We start from the raw sequence: 22,603 nt of genomic DNA on the forward strand, positions 1-22,603 counted from the left end.
TAGTGTACGAATTGGTTTCGAAAGTCACATTATTTTGGGTTCCAAATGATTTCCACCATATTATCTTTCCGTTGAATTATCTGTTGTTAATATCCCATATTTAATAACAAAGTTAGCGAAGTCAAGCATTTCAGTAAACCAATATATCTTCTGTTCAGTTATGAGATCTCCTGATTTAACAGTAATTATGTGTCAATAGATTTGTTAAACTTACGAACATATTAGGGTAATACAGTTTTTATTGTGGGTACAGTAATATCACATTTTTCCCTCTATCAGTAATATTTTCCTTGTGTTGGGCGACCAGAGATCCTCAGTAATTATATTCCTTTAGGACATATGATCCCTGATCCACCTTCTCATAGTTATTGTAATGATCTTCACAGTGCTAGTTCGTTGAGAGGCGTACTTTAAATAACCAATCATGCATTGCCATTCCATTGAGAATGATGTTTTCTCTCACATTAACTTTATTCCCTTTGAATCCATATTCCCTTTCTCTGTCCTGATGAAAAGACTCAAAGGTTATCTTCCAAAACAGACATTTTGTTTATAAAACAATAACAAAACGTGTCTTATCACACTCGCAGTACACCTTTCGTGGAATGCCGTAACTGTAAACAAACGCCTTAAGATCTTTTACAAGTCACTTCTCAAAATAAGCAATACTTTAACTATAGAACGATTTAAAACCACAATGTTTATATATCTAAACTAAACATGAAATATTTTAGGCAACTAGTGAATTTAAATATAGTTTTGAAATATTTCAACACTAATACAATTATTTTTATTCAAAAAGTTCTATACAAGTTTATCAAAATGAGTATCGTCCTTCGCTATTTAGAGATGTTAAAAAGTAAGTTCCTTTTAAATGCCCCCTAGTGGCTCAAGGGCAAATCAGAGCTCACAGCGCTAAAATCGTAACCTCGATACTCGTGGTAGGCATAGCACAGATAGCCCATCATGCTGCTTCGTGCTTAACAACAAACAAAAGGATCCTTAAAGCTAAAACGTATAAATGACGCTATATGAAAGTATGAAACACTTTTAGATGACTGTATAAAGGTTTCAATATAGCACATATTAAAAGTTCAAATAAAATCATTTAGATGACCACATGAAGCTTTAGCTGTAAATTTGGGCGATCATTTAAAAATTTCAATAAAGAATACTTCTTAATTATTCAAGAGCACAGCACATCACTATATGACAACATGCTAATGACTTCAAGAGCACAGAACATCACTATATGATAACATGGTAATGACTTCAAGAGCACAGCACATCACTATATGACAACATGGTAAAGACTTCAAGAGCACAGAACATCACTATATGACAACATGGTAATGACTTCAAGAGCACAGCACATCACTATATGACAACATGGTAAAGACTTCAAGAGCACAGAACATCACTATATGACAACATGGTAATGACTTCAAGAGCACAGAACATCACTATATGACAACATGGACATAAATAATAAAATGAAATACTTTTATTAGATGATTATATAATAGTTTCAATAAATAACAGAGGAATAATTTTAAACAAGAATGACCTCATCAACTACTTATCTATTATCGCTTATATATGACAACATGGACACTTCATTATGGAATGAGCTGGGCATGGCCTTTTATTTAACCTGTCATGCAGTTAAGAAAGGCCTGGTGGCTGCTAACTAGTTTTCTACCTCGTGGTCATTAGTTCATAATTAATGACTATGACTAAATCTTAGAATCTCTGAAGTTACTGTTCAACTTTACGTAACATGAGGCGTTGTTTTGATTGAAAATACCAAACATTGTTACGAACATACTTTCAAATGGTAGAAGAAATAGTTCGGTCTGGCAGCATGAAATCGTTGTATTTCAAACTAGTTGACTATATAAAATATTCAGTACATAACACTTTTCAATGACCATATGAAGGCGTTTAAGTAACCACGTGAAAGTTTAGTTGGAAATATGAACGCTTCTACATCAAACCCCTTTCAAACGATCACATAAACTACAGTTTCGGAGACAAAGCTTCTTCGAACAAAATAATCCTAGCGTTCACCTTACAGAACGTCAAGATGCTGTTAAACTATACAAAGATACATAATATGGAAACTAAAAGCACCAAACATGCCCTTTCAGCCGTGGGGGAGTTATAATGTTACAATCAATCCCACTGTTCGTTGGTAAAAGAGTAGCCTAATAGTTGGTGGTGGGTGGTGATGTCTAGCTGCCTTTTCTCTGGTCTTATACTGCAAAATTAGGGACGGCTAGCTCAGATAGCCCTCGTGTAGCTAGCAAACAAAAGTATTAATGATCTAACCGTAATGTACATTTAACTCAAAAGCTTACTTTTTTATAGTAATTATTATTATTATCTTTCTTTTTGTTATGGATGACGTTCAATAATTTTTTTACGTGCGACTAAAGTTTTTTTTATTGTTTTATGACTGAGTTATCTCTCTCTGGCAAAAACGTAAACAACTATTTGCACTATGTTTACAGTTATTAGAAAGTTTTCGGAACTTAAAAATTTACCCATCCCTAACTCTAATTATAACTTATAATTTAGATGAGTTAGAGTTACTACATTAACTAAAGATATGGTTTATCAAAATGATAGAGAAGTTAGTTTATTATACTTTTGTTTCGTATGACAAAGTTAGCAATTGTACTAAAAGGACAGTTTGATAGATTTTTTTATTTAATTAGTTTATTTCTAACAAATGTTGTTGAATGTATGAATTATGGGTAATTTTTGTTGCATGTCATGTGTTTTGTGTGGTGAACTAGAAGATCTCTTAGGTCAAATTGGTTTATTTCATATTAATTGAGCTTTTTTTAAATTCTTTGTTTACAACTATTATCAGAAATGTATAATTTTTCTATTAAAGATGCTTCGTTCGAAACTATGCCTAGTACTTGTAACACCAAGTGTTTAAAATGCTATTTAATTTACGCCTGTGTCAGTGTTTGTTTGTTAAATAGAAAGTTACACAACTAGCGATGGATACTGTTGTCCCCGCAAGGAATGAACCCTAAATTTTAGTTTTATAAGCCCCCACGCTTAGAGCTGAAATAGCTAAAGACTTACGCAAGGGAAACAGACAGTGGCTTGAATGCCTGTTTGATTGGAGAGAAAAGAGTGGTTATTAGACTTCGCATTGCTATCGATTTATCTTCCATGTTTGGAGTACTTTTGATGAGATAACCTAAATATTTTAAATATATAAAAACTCATGTAAGTCCAAAGCGACTCATAAGCTCCAGCACTGTTGAATAGTAAGCTTTTATAATTCCACTTGAAGAGTTAAACGAACTATCTTATGTTGGAACAACAAGTTTTTATTAAGCTTATTCTTTAATCAGATGGAAAATAGTGACAAAAATGACTAAGTTATTTTATAGAACAGTAAAATTGTCAACCAATAAAAATTGTGTTCAGTGGAACAACGTCAATTTCTGTTTTTAATTAATATTTACTTCAAATCTTATTAGAAGTAACAGAGAAACTAAATATTTATTTTTATTTGTTTTAGAGCAATGATTTAATAGCCTATGAAGATTTCAACTTTTATTGTTAGTAAATTTGATCAGAGGAAGTTAATCTACATATAAGGGTCAGAGCTAAAAACGAATGCAGTAGATAATATATCTAATATAATATACCGGTCTTGCTAGGAATATACAATATAAAAAACAGTTTATGATGAATAGACTAACTTGGCTCTTTATTTGTGTACCTTTGCTGTTGTAGATATTCTCATATTACATTTAAAGCTGTAAATTTAATATTTGGTGCAGTTAGAGTTGTCCTAATAATATATTAAGTTATCAAGAAGGTTTCCAAAAACATCTATAGAAGTGTTACTGTGTTTTATCGCTAAGAGTTGCATGAACCCAGATGACAAACCAATGATCACACAGCCTGATGATAATGTTTGGAACACCCTTTTCTTATTTTTATATATATTACAAACTACGTTAGCCCAGTGATAGATCTCATAGAAAAGTTGCAAAGCTTCAAACTCTCCTCTGCGATAAAATAGTCGAAAAGTTTATATTTAAATAAAAACAAACAACAGTATGTATTTGAAACATTCTTTCCAATAACATATCCAACACGATAGTTATAACATTTTAACGTGATTAAAAACGTATTCATAAAATATCATAAATAGTTTAATATGATCATTCTAACATTCCAAACATGAGAAGAAGAGTATCAGTAATATATACGAAGAAATTGATTCACTCAGTATTATGATTTTTAAATTGGAATTAAACTAATTTGCTCATAACTAATAAAATACGCAATGGAAGATGTTTCACGTTAAATTAAAAGCAGATGAAACAGAAGGAAGCAAAATAACTTTGAAAACATTTTGTCTTATTTAAAAACTAGTTTCGTTGAACTACAATACAAATGCACTTACCAATAACAAAAAATAACATATCAAACACAGCTTTCAGAAGATTTATCTTAAGATATTTGGAAACTTAAAAATATGCATTTGATCACGGGCGTAGGAGAAATGTTTATATATATATATATATTTAGACACTCCAATTCTGGAAACTAGAAGACACCTATCCCCGAAAATAATATCATCAAGTAGAAAATATTTAAAGTAATTGCTTACTCTCAGATAGCGATAATAACTCTTGCTTAAGTATTTCATCAACCTGTTTCTTAATTAAAAATAGTTTAAACTTCCTCTTGCATTAGACAATATAGTTTATTGTGTCGGCATGTTTTGCTTATGTTGTTGCATTAACCGTTTGCTTGTATTGAAATACCTCATGGTGTCTGCATGACTTGTTTCATCGATTATTTTCCATTACCTATCTGCTTGTATTACGATAGATTACGGTATCGGCATGATTTGTTTTATTTATTATGCTGTTTCATTCACCAGCTGATCATATTAAGATAATTTATGGTGTCATTGGTTATATTATTGCATTAACATTCTGTTCACATTATAGCTTATGACATTGGTATGTATCTTTGAGGGAAGGGCCCCCAAAACAAATCTTAGAATACTACTTCGTCCTCTTCTCTACCCACGTTTATAAAACAGTCATACTGTTGGCGTCTCTTAACATGTGTAAACTTCGACATGACTCTATGTGTCTGCCTCGTGCTTTTTTTATCAGCTTGCATATTATTGGACGAACTATTCCAACTATTGGTGTGTGTCATTTATCAAGCTCCAATAAACAAGTACATCCCTCTTGTTGATAGATAAGTACATCTCACAAAACATTTCCTTACTATATACTTGCATGTCTGTTTGAACCAGAGGTGCACCGTAATTTTTAGTATGTAATGTTAATGACAAATTGGAATTTTACTATTACATCTACCTGGGTGGAGAGCGTCAAGTACCACATACAAGAAAAAGATGACGCTGTATAGAAAGTTTGAGAACCACTGGGTTATGGCGTATAACACAGTTTGTCTCATAAGGCAGCTTATGGAGTTAGCACAACTTGTTCATTGATTAAGTTTTTCTATTAAATTCTGTTAACACTAATATAAGATAGCTTACGTTGTAGATATGACTTATCTCATTGCGTATGTTGTCGCGTTAATATCCTGCTCACATTGAAGTGGGTTATGTGACATGTTTGGTATAAGTAGGTGTTTTTATCGCATCTTGTAGCTAATAATATGTCTTGTCTAATAACGTAGCTAAACTATAGAAGTAAGAGAGAGGTAAAATTCAGGTTGTGATGTTTCTTGGTAAAACCAAAAAAGACTTAGGTATAGGATAACACCACGTCCATTGTCACCACAATATGTTCTTTGTAAAGTCTCTAAGTAAGTTCAGCTGTTACTCGTATCTCACCTCATTTTATAAGTAACGTTTCAAAAAACAAGAGTAGTTCTTTTGAAGCGTGTAGTTAATGCTGTATTTATTCTTGCAAAGTTACCTCCCATTTAGTTTGCAAACTGGAAATAAATTGTTTATATTTTAGTTGCGGTGGCATTTCTCCTCTGCCCATTCTACTCACTTCATTATTTTTACAATGATCCTCGGGTAACTGTTTGTTTGTTTTTGAATTTCGCACAAAGCTACTCGAGGGCTATCTTGCTAGCCGTCCCTAATTTAGCAGTGTAAGACTAGAGGGAAGGCAGCTAGTCATCACCATCCACCGCCTACTCTTGGGCTACTCTTTTACCAACGAATAATGGGATTGACCGTCACATTATACACCCCCACGGCTGGGATGGCGAGCATGTTTAGCGCGACGCGGGCGCGAACCCGCGACCCTCGGATTACGAGTCGCACGCCTTACGCGCTCGGCCATGCTCCTCGGGTAACATCTATACGCAACTCATATTAAAACAATTCTATTGTTATTAGTTGTTTCGTATTATCGTCTCTTTTCTTCATTAACCTATTATTCACACTAAAACAATTATAGTGTTTTGTTATGTTTGAAATTACTGATCATGTTGTCACATTAACTAAATGTTTGAACTGTGAAAATTACAAGTTTACTGGTACGTTTTAAATTATTGATTCTGTTCTTAGATTAAGCTGATGCTCACGCTGAGACAATTATCGTATTGTTAATATTTTTTAGTTACTGTTTATGTTGTCATACTAATATAGCGATCACATTAAAACAATTATTACAATGTTGGTATATTTTGAATTATTGATTGCTTTGTCACTTTAATCAACTACTCACTATCATGTTATTGGTTTTTTTTGGAGGGTGTGTGTGTTAAATGTTTACGTATAATCGTCTTTACACATTTTTTTCTCATTTCCGAAATATATTTTGAGTCTATTATTTAATGTAAACTTGTGTGTTTTAATATTGCGTCGGTCAGTTTTGTTTAAAGTGGAAATAATGTTGATGAGTTGGTGTATATTTGTTTATTTCGTATCCAATATTATCGGACATGCTTAAAATTGCACTGGTTTACTTTAACGTTCGTATCTGAGTGTGGATGTTTGTGTCGTCACGTGACTAGGCTGCTAGCAGTAGAAAACGATATTGGTGTAAGACATGCCATCCATCTAATTTGTAAGTGTAACTTCGTAATACAGAAGTTTTTCGTTCGTGAGGTGTTAATAGTTTATATGTTAATTAAATAAATGCAGTATTACTTCTACAGCATAATATTTATGTAATCTTTTGGAACACTATTCCTCTACTTGTGTATTTTAACTCTAGTAACGGAACAGTCTTCGTTATATTCTTATACTTCTCAATAAATCTCCAGAAATTTGAAATGTAGCCACTATTCTACTAACAATCCTCAATTAATTTGATACGCGCAAAAAAAGTGTTTCAACAACTTGCACCTTATAAAAGTTTCAACCTAAATTTTATTTAATGCTTTTGTCCTGTTTGTTCTATCCTGAAACTGCATATAAATTTAACAACTAATATAAAATAACTGCAAGAAGTCAGTTATCTGGCAAGAAAAGTGTATATGTAGGAAAAATGTTCAGTTTTCTGTTACTTTGCACTTGCATAGATTAGACTATTTCAGAAAATGTGGTTGATGAATATATTCTAGATCATGTATTAATTTTATCTTTATTTAATGGTCTAGCATGGTCAGGTGGTTTGGGTGCTCGACTCGCTTTTTCAACCGTAGTGGCGTTATAATGTCACGTTCAATCCCACAATTCGTTAGTAAAAGAATAGCCCAAGAGTTGACTGTGAGTGGTGATGACTAGCTGCCTTCCCGCTAGTCTTACACTGCTAAATTAGGGACGACTAGCGCACATAGCCCTTGTATAGCTTTGCGCAAAATTAAAAACAAAACAAAACAAAACAAAAACTCTTTATTTAAAATTATTAATTAATAAAACGTAACTGAAAAGGATAAAACATTTGACTTCTTTATGTTTTTATTTAAAATTATTAATTAATAAAACGTAACTGAAAAGGATAAAACATTTGATTTCTTTATGTCTTTATTTAAAATTATTAATTGATAAAATGTAACTGAAAAGGATAAAACATTTGACTTCTTTATGCTTTATAAGGAAAGTCTAAGGTATCTACAGTGGTTTGGTGAAAATCTTAATTTTTAGTCATTTTAGAGGGGCAGGGCTTAGCTTGAATGGTTGATTGTCGAACCGTGAATCCGGGTTCTTTCGTTTGCATTACGTTGTTGCACAATTATTCTTCTGATACTGGAGCTCTTGGTGTGTTATAACAGTGACTGTCAAATCCCACTATTGAATGAGAGTACAGCCCAAGATTTAGTTAGTGATGAAAGTTGGTAACTAACTGCCGATCTTCTTTTCTATCAATTCGATAGGCTATCACAGGAAGCCCTATGCAGATTTGCCCCAGTATCTAAAACTAAAGAAAAAACACTTGAGATTCATTACTTTTCGAATACGGAAGCGATTAGATTATAATGATCGGAAGGTTCAAACTAAACACATTGTTTTAGTTTCTTTTGATCCCGAGAATTAGTATGAGGAAGGTTGATTCAATTTTCGAGACTAAAATCAGAGCAATTTTAGGACCAATTAGAAATCAGTAAAACCACCTGAGACGCGTTGAAAGACGAATATCAACTATATACCGTCTATGATTTGTTTGTTTGTTTGTTTGTTTTAGAATTTCGCGCAAAGCTACTCGAAGGCAAAGTGCGCTAGCCGTCCCTGATTTAGCATTGTAAGACTAAAGGAAAACAGCTAGTCATCACCACCCACCTTCAACTCTTAGGGTATTCTTTTACCAACGAATAGTGGGATTGACCCTCACATTACAATGCATCCACGGCTAAAAGAGAATGTTTGGTGTGATGGGGATTCGAAGTCGCAACCCTCAGATTACGAGTCGAACGCCCTAACCAACTGGCCATGCCGAGCCTATATGTTCTGGAATAATACAAATAAAAAAGACCGCAATTTATGGGATGTTTCATTAGAAGAGAGATAACAAAATCCTACTATGTGATGAAAGTAGCCCAAACGTTGATGGTAAGTGCTATCAACTAGCTGACTTCTCTAAATTTATAAGTCCAAAACTAGGAACGGCTATGCAAGTAATCATTTTGTACATTAGCGAGAATTTTTGAAACAATCAAACAGTTTGAAAGAGTTTAGCCTTGTTGTTCATATCTCATTGCCCCTAAAACACGTTATACACTTTAGGCCATGGGCACAATATAAGAGTGACACTGATTGGTCCACTATTCATTCACACACAAGAGTTGACAATGGATGCTATTGGCTAATTCTCTTCTCTCTAGTCTTTCAGCTCAAAAACATTTACCACAGTTATGCTTAGTCGCGGAAACAATTAAACTAACAAACATTCTCTTCAGTTTTAACACAAAGTAAGTCTAGTTAAACATTTTGTGTTTTAGATATCAACGAAATCCTTATTTATATAGACTAATAAAGTTTGGAAGCAATTTAGTTTGTTTTACCAGTAACGTGTAAAATGTTATGGATTATCTATTACTCGCCAGCTAAGGTAATGTTACAAATGTCTGATGCAGTTAATTAGATAAAATAAATAAGCAGTTAAGAAATAACATGCAAGCAGGCATAGCGCATTAACTTAAAGCTATAAGACTTGTGTATATGTATCTATTGTAGTCGTTAAGGCTTGGTTTGATAACTGATATTGATAACTATAGTATATATGTATATTTATGCTTATTAATTAATTTTCATTCATAAAAGTTTCGAATAAATATGTGTCAAGTTAAAGACAAACGATTACACCACGCTCATCGAGTCGATGATAACATGTGATGTTCCAACATTTTATTTCTATCCTTGAAGTTTGGACGATATACAAAACGACTATATACTCATATTTGATTTGCTTTTGAATATTTTGCTCAAAAGAGAAAGATTCAGGGTATAGGAACTCCGTAGAACCCGTACAACTTGTGTAGCAGAAGCATTACACTTTTAGAATATAAACCATCTCAATTTAGCTAATTGGAACAAAAACAAGGACTGAACAAAGATGCTCGTTTGCTCACAATGTTTTTTTACTTCGTGACCAGTAGTGGGCATGCCAGCAGTCTATGCATACTGCATGCAAAACAGAAGTAAAATGGACTGAATAATAATGCGATCAATGGAATAAATACATAAAATAGCATATTTTTGCTCGAGGGGTAGATTAGCTAGGAAATCTGTGATGCTTGGTGAACATGTGGCCTTAGAAGTAAGTACTGCGTATTTAAGACGCGTTAATTTAAGAATATGTACTGCTGGGATACACTGTTGATTTTGAGAGTTTTTGCTGTGTGATTAACACCATATTTTAGGAAAACTACCGACTGAAAAAAAATATTACGTAGGAAATACTATTTTCTAAAAATGATGGGTTGGAATGTGTATATTCCAAGATTAGGTTTACCAGAGGAACTTATAGGCAGGGAGCATACATGATTCAAGTTCATTTTTTAAAAGTTTATCACCCTCTAATTCCTTTTTGAGAGTATCGCTGTTTCAGCTGGTTTGTATTAAACAGAAAGCTACACAATGGGTTATCTGTGCTCTGTCCACCACGGGTATCAAAACCTGGTTTTCAGCAGTTTGAGTCCGCGGACATATCACTGGGAGCTCTGTTTCAAGAGTAAAATAACTACGTTATGTTACGTATAACAATTTCAAATAACCTGAAACTAAGTTAAATTGTAATTTAGATTTAGAAGGTAAATAAATGTCGATATGTATCCAATTTATTATACTTGACTACAAGATTGATATGCATAGTTGTTTTTTTAATACAAATGTATTTTAATATACAAACAATAATACAATTAACAATAACGGTTATTGCTAATAATGATCTATATACAAATGTTTTACAAAGTTAAAAACAATATTAAGTCTTCTTTCTAGTCTATAACTGGATATCCTCTCGAAAGTTTACGATGAGCGAATTAATTTCGAGTTGACGTAGGTACAGCTCTCTTTACAGGAAGCTTTGGGGGTTTGCTTTCGCCCCTCCGCTAGTACAGCGGTAAGTCTACGGATTTACAACGCTAACATCAGGGGTTCGATTTTCCTCGGTGAGCTCGGCAGATAGCCCAATGTGGCTTCGCTAAAGAAAAACACAAACACGTTTTGCATTCTTCGCTTATCACACGTCAAGTTGTCACCGCTGACTTTATATAATATCTTTGTAAAAATATTAATGTCCGATATGAATCCGCTGGAACTTCTGATTTATAATGTTCGAAGTTAAGAAACGTTCCTGCTCAAATATCTGAAGTTCTCGATTAATAAGTTATTCATAGTTATAGCTTTCGAGGTTTATAGTACACTAACTATAGCTAACCAGTAATATATACTGTTGGTTATATTTATAGGCGTGAGGAGACTTCTAGAAATTGCAGCTTGCACAACAATGTAGACGACACACCAGTGTTTGCATGCGCACACATATATTGTTGATTCTTACATTCGAGAATCTTCTACAATTTTAGTAAATGGTTGGAAATTTCACAGTACAGATTTAACAGTATAAGTTTTGTACATTTCTAAATATAAAATTAACTTGAACAAACATCGACATTAAAATAGATATATGAGAGTAAATCCATCATAGTTATCTCCACCGACTTAGAAATATTCGCGTTATACTCATTATCATAAGAATAAAGAGAATATAAGACTGTGATTAACAAATTTAATGTAATTTCCCTGCTACTGTTAATCACGATATGAGGAACATTAAGGTATAAGCGTAAACGAGCCTCAGTTTTTAAATATAAAACAAATGTTTTGCTAAAAAGGATTTTCTTAGAAGAAGGTTTTGATCATACGAATAGCATAGCACATAGCTTCTTTCATTATCTTTTCATCTTAAGATTTCACAACATAATGCATGTTCGAATAGTTGCTTTACGCCTAGGTTGTGGTACTTCTCCAACTCTGGTAAAGTCCCTAAGGCTAGAACCTTCTGCCTATGGCATTCTTTAACGTCTTTATCCATCTCTTAACTGTTCATATATAAAAGTATGTATACAGCATATTAAGAAAACAATACTCTCTTTTGGCTAACCTGACGAATTCTTTATAACTAGATCCATACATAAAAATTATTAGACATATTATTGTGTTTTAAAAAATTGTATTTTCTTTAAACCTTTTAAATCATTATTTTATTTTATCTTGGGGAAGATACTTGATAAGGATAATTATATTTCTGGTTAGTATTTACAGTGAGTGTAAGATAGAATTTCTTCAAGTATGCTTGTTCCAAGTCCAACACGAGTAACAAGGCACGTGAACAGGCCAAGTTTATTCAGTCTGCTTAGGAAATCTGCAGACATCTTTATCACAGTTGGAACTTAATGCAACGGGTAGTATAGTTTATTAGTTGCTATATATCAGTTATCTAGTTGCTATGTCTGCGAACAACTTTTTTCTGGTTTGAACTAGATGTAGACGTCAGCTAAATTCACATAGTTTGTCAGACTACTATAAATGAGTATTTACTGTAACCAGGAATTACTTATTTCTTTTAATTTAAATAATGAATAAAAACTTGGTTTACTTTTATTGCATGTTATGTAACATAAAATGCTTGTTACGTAATTTAGGCTAGAAAAATTGAATTAAGGTATTTTTATATTTATGTGTTTTTAGCTAGACTTTTCTCTTGATGACATGACAACTCAAAATAATTATATCGTAATCTTAGCTCCACTTGCATAGAACCTCTCCATGCTATCATTTGGGATATTATCTTTATTATTTTCGTGAAATATATTAAGCGTTATAAGAGGTTTCACTGACGAACTTGGATTACATTGGTATTGATTTAGTTTGAGTAGAAAGTCGCACCCGATCAGTTTCCGCCAAGCAGTATTTTGTACATCAAAGCTATTGTCAGATAGATACCTTAATCATTGAAGATAAAAACATGTGTACATAACTACTCGTCATATGATCTTTGTGACTCCTAGTGCACATCATGCTTTATAAGATAGAAGAAAATGTGCATACACAATAAATCCTCAGCTGCTTAGATAAATAGACTTAGTTTCGTTTTGGTTTCAATAATTTTCGGCCAAAGCCAAACAAGGATTACCTTCGCATATCAGCGATTAATTTTGAAATGACAGACTATAGTGAAAGCAGCTAATTACATCCACCGCTAATTCTTGTGTTGCTTTTGTCTGATCGAATACACGTAGTTGGATTCGACCGTCACTCTTATAAAGCAGTCACGGCTCTCAAGTGCTCAAAAGCAGTTTAAATTAAATAGACAAATGAGTTTCTTTTATTGTGATAAAGGTAATATGTACAAAACGAGAATAATCATCTGAGCACAATAACAGAAGTTACTGACAATTTGATATATCAATGATAACATCACTAAATATATTGTATATCGTGCGGTCACAACAAAAAATGTGCTACGGAAAAAGGAATGTTTTCTCTAATCACACGTTGGTTGCGAATTTTTAAAACTTCAGAATGTTATTATCATATTAATTTCATAAAAGGGTATTTTAACATAGCATTAATATCGTTTTAATGGATTGGTTGGTATGGATGTGCCTCCCGCTAGTACAGCGGTATGTCTTCGGACTTACAACGCTAAAATCAGGGGTTCGATTCCGCTCGGTGGGCTGAGCAGATAGCCCTATGTGGCTTTGCTGTAAGAAACACGCAGAAACAGACATGGATGTATTGCAAAACTTCGGATTGTCGTTAATTCATTTCATAAAAAAAGGAAAGTTTATACATTTCCTTCTACTCACAGCTGCCTAACCACCTTCTGTTGACGTAATTTTTGTAACGTGTAGCTTTCGGACCATGACTGTAGTAGATTAATTAGCATTCAACGACAAATACACTGGCTAATAAAGTATTTTCTGTAAAATTACCAAGATGCGTCTTAGTGTGTGTTTTTCTTATAGCAAAGCGACAGCGGGATATTTGCTGAGCCCACCAAGTGGAATCGAACTCCCTGATTTTAACGTTGTAAATCCGTAGACTTACCGCTGTACTAGCGGGGAGCTGCCTGTTAGTAAAGGGGTAAGGGTAAGCGTATCCTGAAATCTACGTTTTCAAAGTTACATTTGAATCTCACATAAAAGCTATGAAGATCAGGTTGACGAAATATAAGGCTATACAGTGCACAGCAATTCAGCACTAGACCCATTTCGTGTACAGTAGTCAACAATACAGAAATACCACACACAGTAATCAACAATAAGGAAATACAATATACAGTAATGAGCATTAAGGAAATACAACATACAATAATGAGCAATAAGGAAATACAACATACAATAATGAGCAATAAGGAAATACAACAAACACTAATCAAGAAAAAGGAAATACAAGATATAATAATCAACAATAAGGAAATCACTGCAAATAATTACAACCGATTCTGCTTTCTGCATCCTCAGTTAGTCTAGTCACGCAAAAAACCATATAATATTTATTGTTGTAAATAAAAATAATTAAATATATTATACATTTTTTTCTATAATTTTATTGTTCTTATATCGACCATATACAGGTTTCCACAGTCTTTATCACTTTTGAAAAGTTGATTTGCTTTGTCATAACTGAATGATATTCGATAATTAATTTTTTGTTTCTAGAATTCGATTAGTTAATACACATACAAGTTTTACTATGTACACGTTAATAGATCAAAGTGTTTTATCAAAATCTAGTTCTAACGCTAATTAAATAAGTCAATTAGAGAACAATGATATTCTTAACACCGTATAATTTAATAAATGAGTATGTTCAATGTAATTTCATCTAGTTAATTTTATAAACATCTGCAGTTTTTTTTATTTCACTTAGGACATAGTTTTGCTTGTAAAGCTCGTGTTTGTTTCTTATAGCAAAGCCACATCGGACTATTTATTGTGCCCACCGAGAAAAATCGAATCTCTGATTTTAGTGTTGTAAATCCAAAAACTTACCGCTGTCCCAGCAGAGGACTGTTGCAAGGAATAGCAACCGAAACTAAATATTTACATTACAAATAAGTTTTTCGCAATAATTTGAGTAAAGACATTAACACACATTAAGAGTGGCTTACGAGTTCATAGAATGTTGATAATTTCAAATAAAAATATTGACTTGTGAGCTTATGTCGGCGATGAAGTCTTTCTTTGAAACTCCATACTATTCCCAAATAGCCAATCAAACTATTCTATAGATCTATGATACATATACAGTCAGTTAAAGATTGACAATGTAAACTTGTACTTATTGTTACTTTGAGTTATAATGTGATACATATTTTTCAAATTATATGTTCAAGACAGGAAATGGATTTTTAATTATTGTAGATTCTGAACGTCTTCAAAGTAATGATACGTACTATGTTTTAGGAATCGTAGAGTAAATGTCAAAATTTCCAACTTATTTACAGGAAACTCATTAACATCTTTTTGTTAGGTTATTTTGAAAAGAAAATTACAATTCCATCAAAATATTTCGATAATTTACTCTGCATGCTTGTTCAGTTGGGTTTGATGAAGGTCTTAGAGCGCATAAACAGGTATAACATTTTACATATTCATAATTTCTAGTGTTTTTATTTGGTGAAACACGTAAAATGTTATTTTTAAAAAAATTTCCCTTGCATGGGTATGGTTTTTTTTTTTTTTAAATTACTTTTATAAGCGATATTCTTCCTGATGACGTAATGGTAAGTTTTAAGGGTATATAACTAAAACTACGGTTCCACCCATGTTGTGGGAACAACACAGATGACTCCAAAACAACAAACAAGCTCTAAGTTATACTGAGCTTTTCCAATCGCACTATAAATATAAAGCATGAACACAAATTGCGAACATTTGCAACTTATTTTGTTCTCTTCAAAACCAACTGTAAATTATTTTTCTCTCTTCAAATTTATCTGTAACCCATCTTGTTGCGTTTGTATCCCTATAGCTTACTTTGTTGTCTTCCTATCTCATGATATTTCATTTGTATCATCCTTTGTGTGACACGTTTTACTGTCTTTCTATCTGCCTCTAATTCACACTACCACCTTAACAGCTATGTAATATTTAGGTTTTTTGCTCAAATAGCTATACGAAATTCATTTTTCTGCCTTCAAAACCGTATGAAATTCATCTCTGCATCTTCACACCCAGATTAAACTTGTTTTGCTTCCTTCACAGCCATATGTAACTCGTTTTGCAGTATTCACATCTACTAGAAATCCAATTTGCTTTTGTTACGTATGCCTGCATTCTTTTATTTATTGTTATTAAACTTTAAAAATATGTCTGCAGTAAGCACTTTGTGTATATTGTATAATTATTTCAAAGCAACATTAACGCAGTTTGAAGTTCTAGTATAATTCGAAGACATTTTCTAGAGTTTGACTCGCAAGACTAATAACTTTTTTTATTAGGTAATTCATTAATCCAACCATCAACCTATTCTCAGGGAAACAATAATAATGAAAATCGAATTGCACGTTGATAAAAGAAAGTGTCATCGGTAACGGGTAAACTAAGCATAATGTTCCTGACATGTGATTGCGGGAAAAGTAGCAAATGCCAATAACATTCACAGAGCAGATATTTGTTGCTCAATAAATATCAATACCTATAACTGGTGTATTTGGGCCAGGCTAACGTATTGATTGTAGATTAAGGCTAATTTGGGCTGATAATGAAGAGGAGCAGAGTTAGTATACTTTCAAGAAGGTTGTATGATGTAAAAATTATAAATCGTAGACACGCATAGAATTTTTTCTTTTATACATGATTGAGGTAGAGTCTTCATAATGAACAAATAAAGGTGAAATCGGCAGTAACTGTCTGGCCCAGTGTAACAGTTGTGAAAAATAATCTTGGAGGACTAATTAAGAAAAGCAGTGCAGGTGGAAAGAACATTTGACACGATTTCTGCCTCTTTTTCTAATGGACGTCCTTCGAAAATACGTCCTTTGTATTTGTGCTACATTTGTAGATTAGGTCTCCAATACTTTTCCTACAACTGTTAGTTATATCAGACAGTTGTTGTTCATTTCACCTTCGTTCGGTCAGGTGGTTAATGCGCTCAACTTGTAGTCGCGGGTTCGAATCCCCGTCACATCAAACTTAACTGCCCTTTCAGCTGTGGGGTGTTATAGTGTGTGGCCAATCCTAGTATTCGTTGGTAAAAGAGTAGCCCAAGAGTTGACGGTGGGTGGTGATGACTAGCTGCTAAATTACACTGCTAAATTATGGACGGCTAGCACTGATAGCCCTCGTGTAGCTTTTACGTGAAATTCTACAAAAAAACAAAACCTTCTTTCAAGTATAGATTTTTGTTAAAACGCAAGATGAACATTTCGCTCAGATATCGTTGTTTAATGTGTTTTTGTTTTGGTTTTATGTGTACTTATAGTACTTATACGATTAAAATTGTAGAACTGTTTGATCAGATCCACCATCACGACAAATTTCGGCTGTTTGATGCAATTATTAGATATCTCTGTTATACACTGGCGTTTCTGCATTTTCAAAAAATCTGCATTATGTATGTGTTATAGACAAAACTGGCGTTAATTAATGGGTTGGAAAGCGTGTGAAATGTTATAATTTAAAAAAAATATCAGAGTGTGTAATTAAAAATATATTATTAATCAATATTATCTGTTTCCCTTGGGCTCTCAATCGGCTTAGCGTTACGTCTGAAGGTTTCTAACCCTAAAACCATGTTTTAACATTTGTGGTAGGCACAGCGTTGATAGCCCACTCTAAGCTTTGTGGTTACTTAAAAAGAAACACATGATTCTTTGGGGTGTAACTGCACTAGCCGTCATTATTTTTGAAGTGGTAGACTAGAGGGATGGTAGCGAGTCAATAACACTCTCTGCCAACGTTTTTGCTGCTCTTGTCAGATTGAATAGTATGACGTCACTTGTAACTTACCAACGTTTCCAAAATATAAAGTTCGATTTTTTATCCTGATTTAGTTTACCCTCTTTGATGTATCCACCATATTTTCTTCTAGTTTAATGTAAATTCAAGAAATTATTGGACACAATTAATACCTAGAGATCGTTTTATGGACATGAAGAATATCTACCTGATATCTTTTCATTTGTAAGATTCTCATATCAAAATTTTCAGTAGTAGCTTTCAGCTATGAAAAATAGCGAGTGTGTTGTAAAAGTCCACAGAAATTTTGCTAATGAGGCAAAAACACAATAATAACAAAGTATCTCGTTCTTGCCCAATCTACTTTTAATTGTTTGTTTTTTTATTCCTTGAAAGTCCCATTCTCGCTTAATAAAGAAAATATGTAATTTGGTCTGTCTTCGCTACAAAAATACATACAGTGGTATATGTTCTATGAACTAAAGATTACGTTATTTCTCACAGTCTAGTGTTGGCAAAGGAGAAACAGTTTACAAGAAAGTCGCTGTCGTGGAGAATTTTTTCGACATAATCTATGGAGTTCACGTTGAGATGGATGGACGTGGAGGAAAACACGCTGGGCAAAAACGAACTTATAAAGCGGTTAGTACAAATAATCAATCATTATATTAGTCAATTATACAGTATCTATGTAGTCATGCGCACCAAATTAAGATAAAATTTGGAGACAGGAAAATATGATGAGGCAATTAAAACTGAGATGTAAAACGGTTCTAAAAAAAATAAAACATAAAAGATTTCCAATTATTTCAAATCTTTGCTAGAGATATATTATGCTGCTACTGATAAGGCTGAGTCAGAACGAATGATACGGTAAGAGAGTCAGTGTGGAGAAAACAACCGACGAGGCCTTTGTCAGTCAACAAAGGGATTTTGGCAGAAACGATAGGGTGATATTTACTACTTTTTAGTTAGAGTTTTCCGAACTTTATTAGAAAATTCCTCGAGGTGTATTTTTGATATATATATTAATCAAAAGTCTAATCGTAGAGACATAATCATATCATAAAATATTTAAAGCTAGCGTATCTTTTTTCAGCTTCTTATTAACAAATTAATTCAATCTTAGATTCAGTCTTTTCTTTGTAAACAATTTTAATGTTATTACTTTCTTGGTACCATGTATCCCAACATTAGGAAAGCTATCTGATATAGAGAAAAAGGTTTCCAGAGCTAAAACAGAGAATTATAAGTTTTTTTGTGCCTTTTGTTTACCGTTAATGTTATTTAATTTGCATAAGCTTCGCATGTGTATGATTAAAAAAAAAAGAAACTGTAGGCAGCTGCAGGGTAATTACAGGAACTTAGCTTGATACTTGCAATATTGTAATGACCAAGCTCGTAAGTAAGAAACAATAAACGAAAGCTCTGAAGAAGAAATGAAAATAATTAATTTTATGAAAAATATTATATTTCTCATAATTAATTAGAATAATACATAGCAAAAATATTACATATAAGATATATTAGGGAGAAAATAAATCTTGGTGGGTGGCATCACTCACTTACTTAGTGAGCCAAAATAAATTTATCTATATAAATGCCCGGTATGAACGTTGTCATGGTGATAAGCCGTCTTCAGTTTTTTTCCTTCCTCGTGTCAGCGTGGGTAGAAAGATTAGCTCCTACCCTTTATTTCATGGACTTGCCGTGAGATCAGACTCTTTTCAGTGACTTCGTTCAGCACTCGCTCGAGGCTCATCATCCTATTATCTTTTTTTGTTTTCGTCCTAGATTGCCAAGACGTACGCATTTCTACCTCGGGAGGCGGTTACACATTTCCTCATGTCCTGTGCCGACTGCCAGAAACGGATGCACCTCACCGCGGAGGGCACTACTAACAACAACGGACGAAAAGGCGGTTGCCAGGGTAACAGAGAGCGTGGGGATAGCAGCGAAAGCAGTTCCCCGGAATCTGGATCACCTTCCCACGAGGAGTGCAGCGCCACACCTGAAATAGCGGCCGACATTGACTACAGTTTACCAATTACCACCACATATTTGAAACGTATGAGAAGTTTAGGGTTTTCTGATGAGGATGCTTTGAATCCCGAAAGGGAGGTACGTTTCACTTTGCTCTTCTAATTTCTCTTTTATTATGCTTCTTAACAGTTTTTATTTTCTAATACTGAAACTATGCATATTTATGCTGTTAAGAACTTGCTATAAAAGCGACTTATAGTCTATCTTTTTTTTGGTATTTTTTGGACTAAGCCCATGACGTGCCAAAAGTACAAACCGTGGCAGGATGTTGGGGGGATGAGATATGTTTATTTTTATAATTTAATTAGCTAAGTATTATTCCTTTTTCACAAAAAAATGAATTTATATAAACAGAACTCTCAAGAATAAACAGTAAAACGGTTTTATTTACCACTAACCCTTTTACTTTACCCTATTCTGTGCTGAAAAATTTTGGAAGATTATGTAAGTAACATTTAAAGAAAAATAATGATTTTTAACAAATTCTAAATGTCGTTATTGTGGGAAGAGTTTTGATAATTAATGAAAGTTACCGAACTTATCGTCTGAACACTTAAAATTTTCTTTATTCTCTTAATTTAAGTTGTTATTTAAATAGAAAAAGACAAAACCTCACAAGAGCCTTGAGTTTTTATTTTCTGTCCCCTAGTGTTGTAGCGACAAGTCTACATACTTACAACGCTAAAATCAGGGGTTTGATTTCCCCAAGTGAATACAGGGGCCAGGCAGTCCAGTGTGGTTTTGCTCTAAGAAACAAGCAAACGTTATTTTTGCATAAATACAAAAGAAAAGGAAGTTGTTGTTTGAATTAAGCACAAAGCCACACTATGGGCTATCTGTGCTCTGCCCACCACGGGTATCGAAACCCGATTGTTTAGCGTTGTAAGTCCGCAGACATACCGCTGAGCCACTGGAGGACAGGAAAGAGAGAGAGAGATTTGTGGTCCAAAATATTAATCGAGATTGAATAGCTAAATAAATTAAAGACATCTCTATTAGACCATATTGTTTTGGTACAAAAGTTGTATTTTAATTCGTCCTAATAAAATGAGGATTTGAAACTTATTTTTATTTTTTGTATTTTTAATTGATTAAGATTTCTTTATGTACAACTGTTTAAACATCGAAATGGTTTAATTAAACCATTCTTCTGTATTCACTTAAATGAATATGGCTTCATTGTAATGTCTTTGCGTTTACATTTCGTGTTAAACCTGTATTTTCTTAGTGCATGTAATTTACCTATAACTAAGCAAATCCTTTTTTCTATCTCAAAGAAGGGTTTGCAATTCATATATCACAAACTGTATGCCATAGTAAGGTGAAAATGAGTGTGGTAGTTAAGATTGCAGTGCGGATAAAAATGCAGCAGTATTTCATGTTTTCGCCAGAGGTGCCACCGTAGTCTAATGTTTCATCAATCACGGCAACTGTTCAACGTCCAAAACACATTGCATCCATATGCTGACAGACTACAGATACGAAAATCTTCTGGTATGCTGACCACTTACCGAATATTCGGTCCATGTTCTAATGTTTCGTCAAAAAACTTAGGTCCGATAATAAAGTCAGCTTTGAAACCTCGCCACATTAGATTAATGGAGGTGTGTATGAAATATTACACGAAGATTAGCTTCTGACCAGATAATGTAGTTTCACAAGTCTTCCAGAGAGGATGAAGTGTACTTTGTCAATACGTAAGATATTGGTATCCCTTTGATCATTGGAATGCAAAGCAGTGCAGTGCAAAATCAACACATTGGGTTGAATCTGTCTTTTTCGATGTTTGAACGTGATACAGCTTGTAAGAAAACATTCGCCAAGTTGATCGAAGAGATGGGATTGGCAAGACCAAACATTGGTCGACATATATTGCTTTGATAAATCCATCTGTACTTGAGGTGAATTGTTTAGTTATGGCATGGATGACGCGTCATCGATAGGTATGGATTGTGCAACCTGTCTGCATTATTTTTCTATGACCTTGCTCATAGAAACATTCGAACATGGACTACTACAGATGTAATACGTTGTAAGATGTATTTGGTATATAAACATTTAAATAATTTATTTTCAGTTTCCCACTGGCACAGCGGAATGTCTCCGGACTCACACTGCTAGAAACCGGGTTTTGATACGCATGGTGAGCAGAGCACAGATAGTCCATTGTATAGCTTTGTGATTAATTCCAAACAAAAATTTATTTTCTGGTGAGTTTAATGTCGATTAAATAAGCCTCACCATAATCAACAGTATCATTTATATCCATGAAAAATATCCAAACAACATCATAGTGGCGCCTCTGGGGGACATATGTGACAACTGAGGAATTATAAGCTTAAGATCTGTGTGAATTTTCAACTTTCTATTCCATGCCGTTTGTGAAATATAACGCGCTCAACTGCTTTGTGGTTCTCTTATAGCAAAGCTACATCTGGCTATCTGCCGAGCCCACCGAGGGGAATCTAACCCCTGATTTTAGCGTTGTAAATCCGTAGACTTATCGCTGTACTAGAGGGGGACCGCTCAACTACAAAACTTTCTTTACAATCACGCTGAACAAAACATTTGATATTCTACTATAAACTTACTTTTGAACCAGATCGATCAACCAGATGGAGATAACACAGTTTAAAGATGATATGTGTATGTATATACAGGATCATTACATGTAATGAACAATACTTGCTGTTTTACTTATTAATAGACAAGCTCTAGC

General features: G+C 33.5%; 1 protein-coding gene across 4 annotated transcripts in view; it reads left to right on the plus strand.

The window, feature by feature from the left end:
• The window catches only part of LOC143229356 (nucleolar protein 4-like), a 107,924-nt gene that overhangs the window by 36,886 nt on the left and 48,435 nt on the right, over positions 1-22,603 (plus strand). For all 4 annotated transcript variants that reach the window (XM_076461576.1, XM_076461575.1, XM_076461577.1 and 1 more), the window contains exons 2-3: positions 18,346-18,483; positions 19,636-19,962. In XM_076461576.1, the coding sequence (XP_076317691.1) occupies positions 18,346-18,483; positions 19,636-19,962 (465 nt within the window). The remainder of the gene's footprint in view (positions 1-18,345; positions 18,484-19,635; positions 19,963-22,603) is intronic.

The sequence above is a fragment of the Tachypleus tridentatus genome, chromosome 10 (assembly GCF_004210375.1).
Source record: "Tachypleus tridentatus isolate NWPU-2018 chromosome 10, ASM421037v1, whole genome shotgun sequence".
Lineage (NCBI taxonomy): Eukaryota > Metazoa > Arthropoda > Merostomata > Xiphosura > Limulidae > Tachypleus > Tachypleus tridentatus.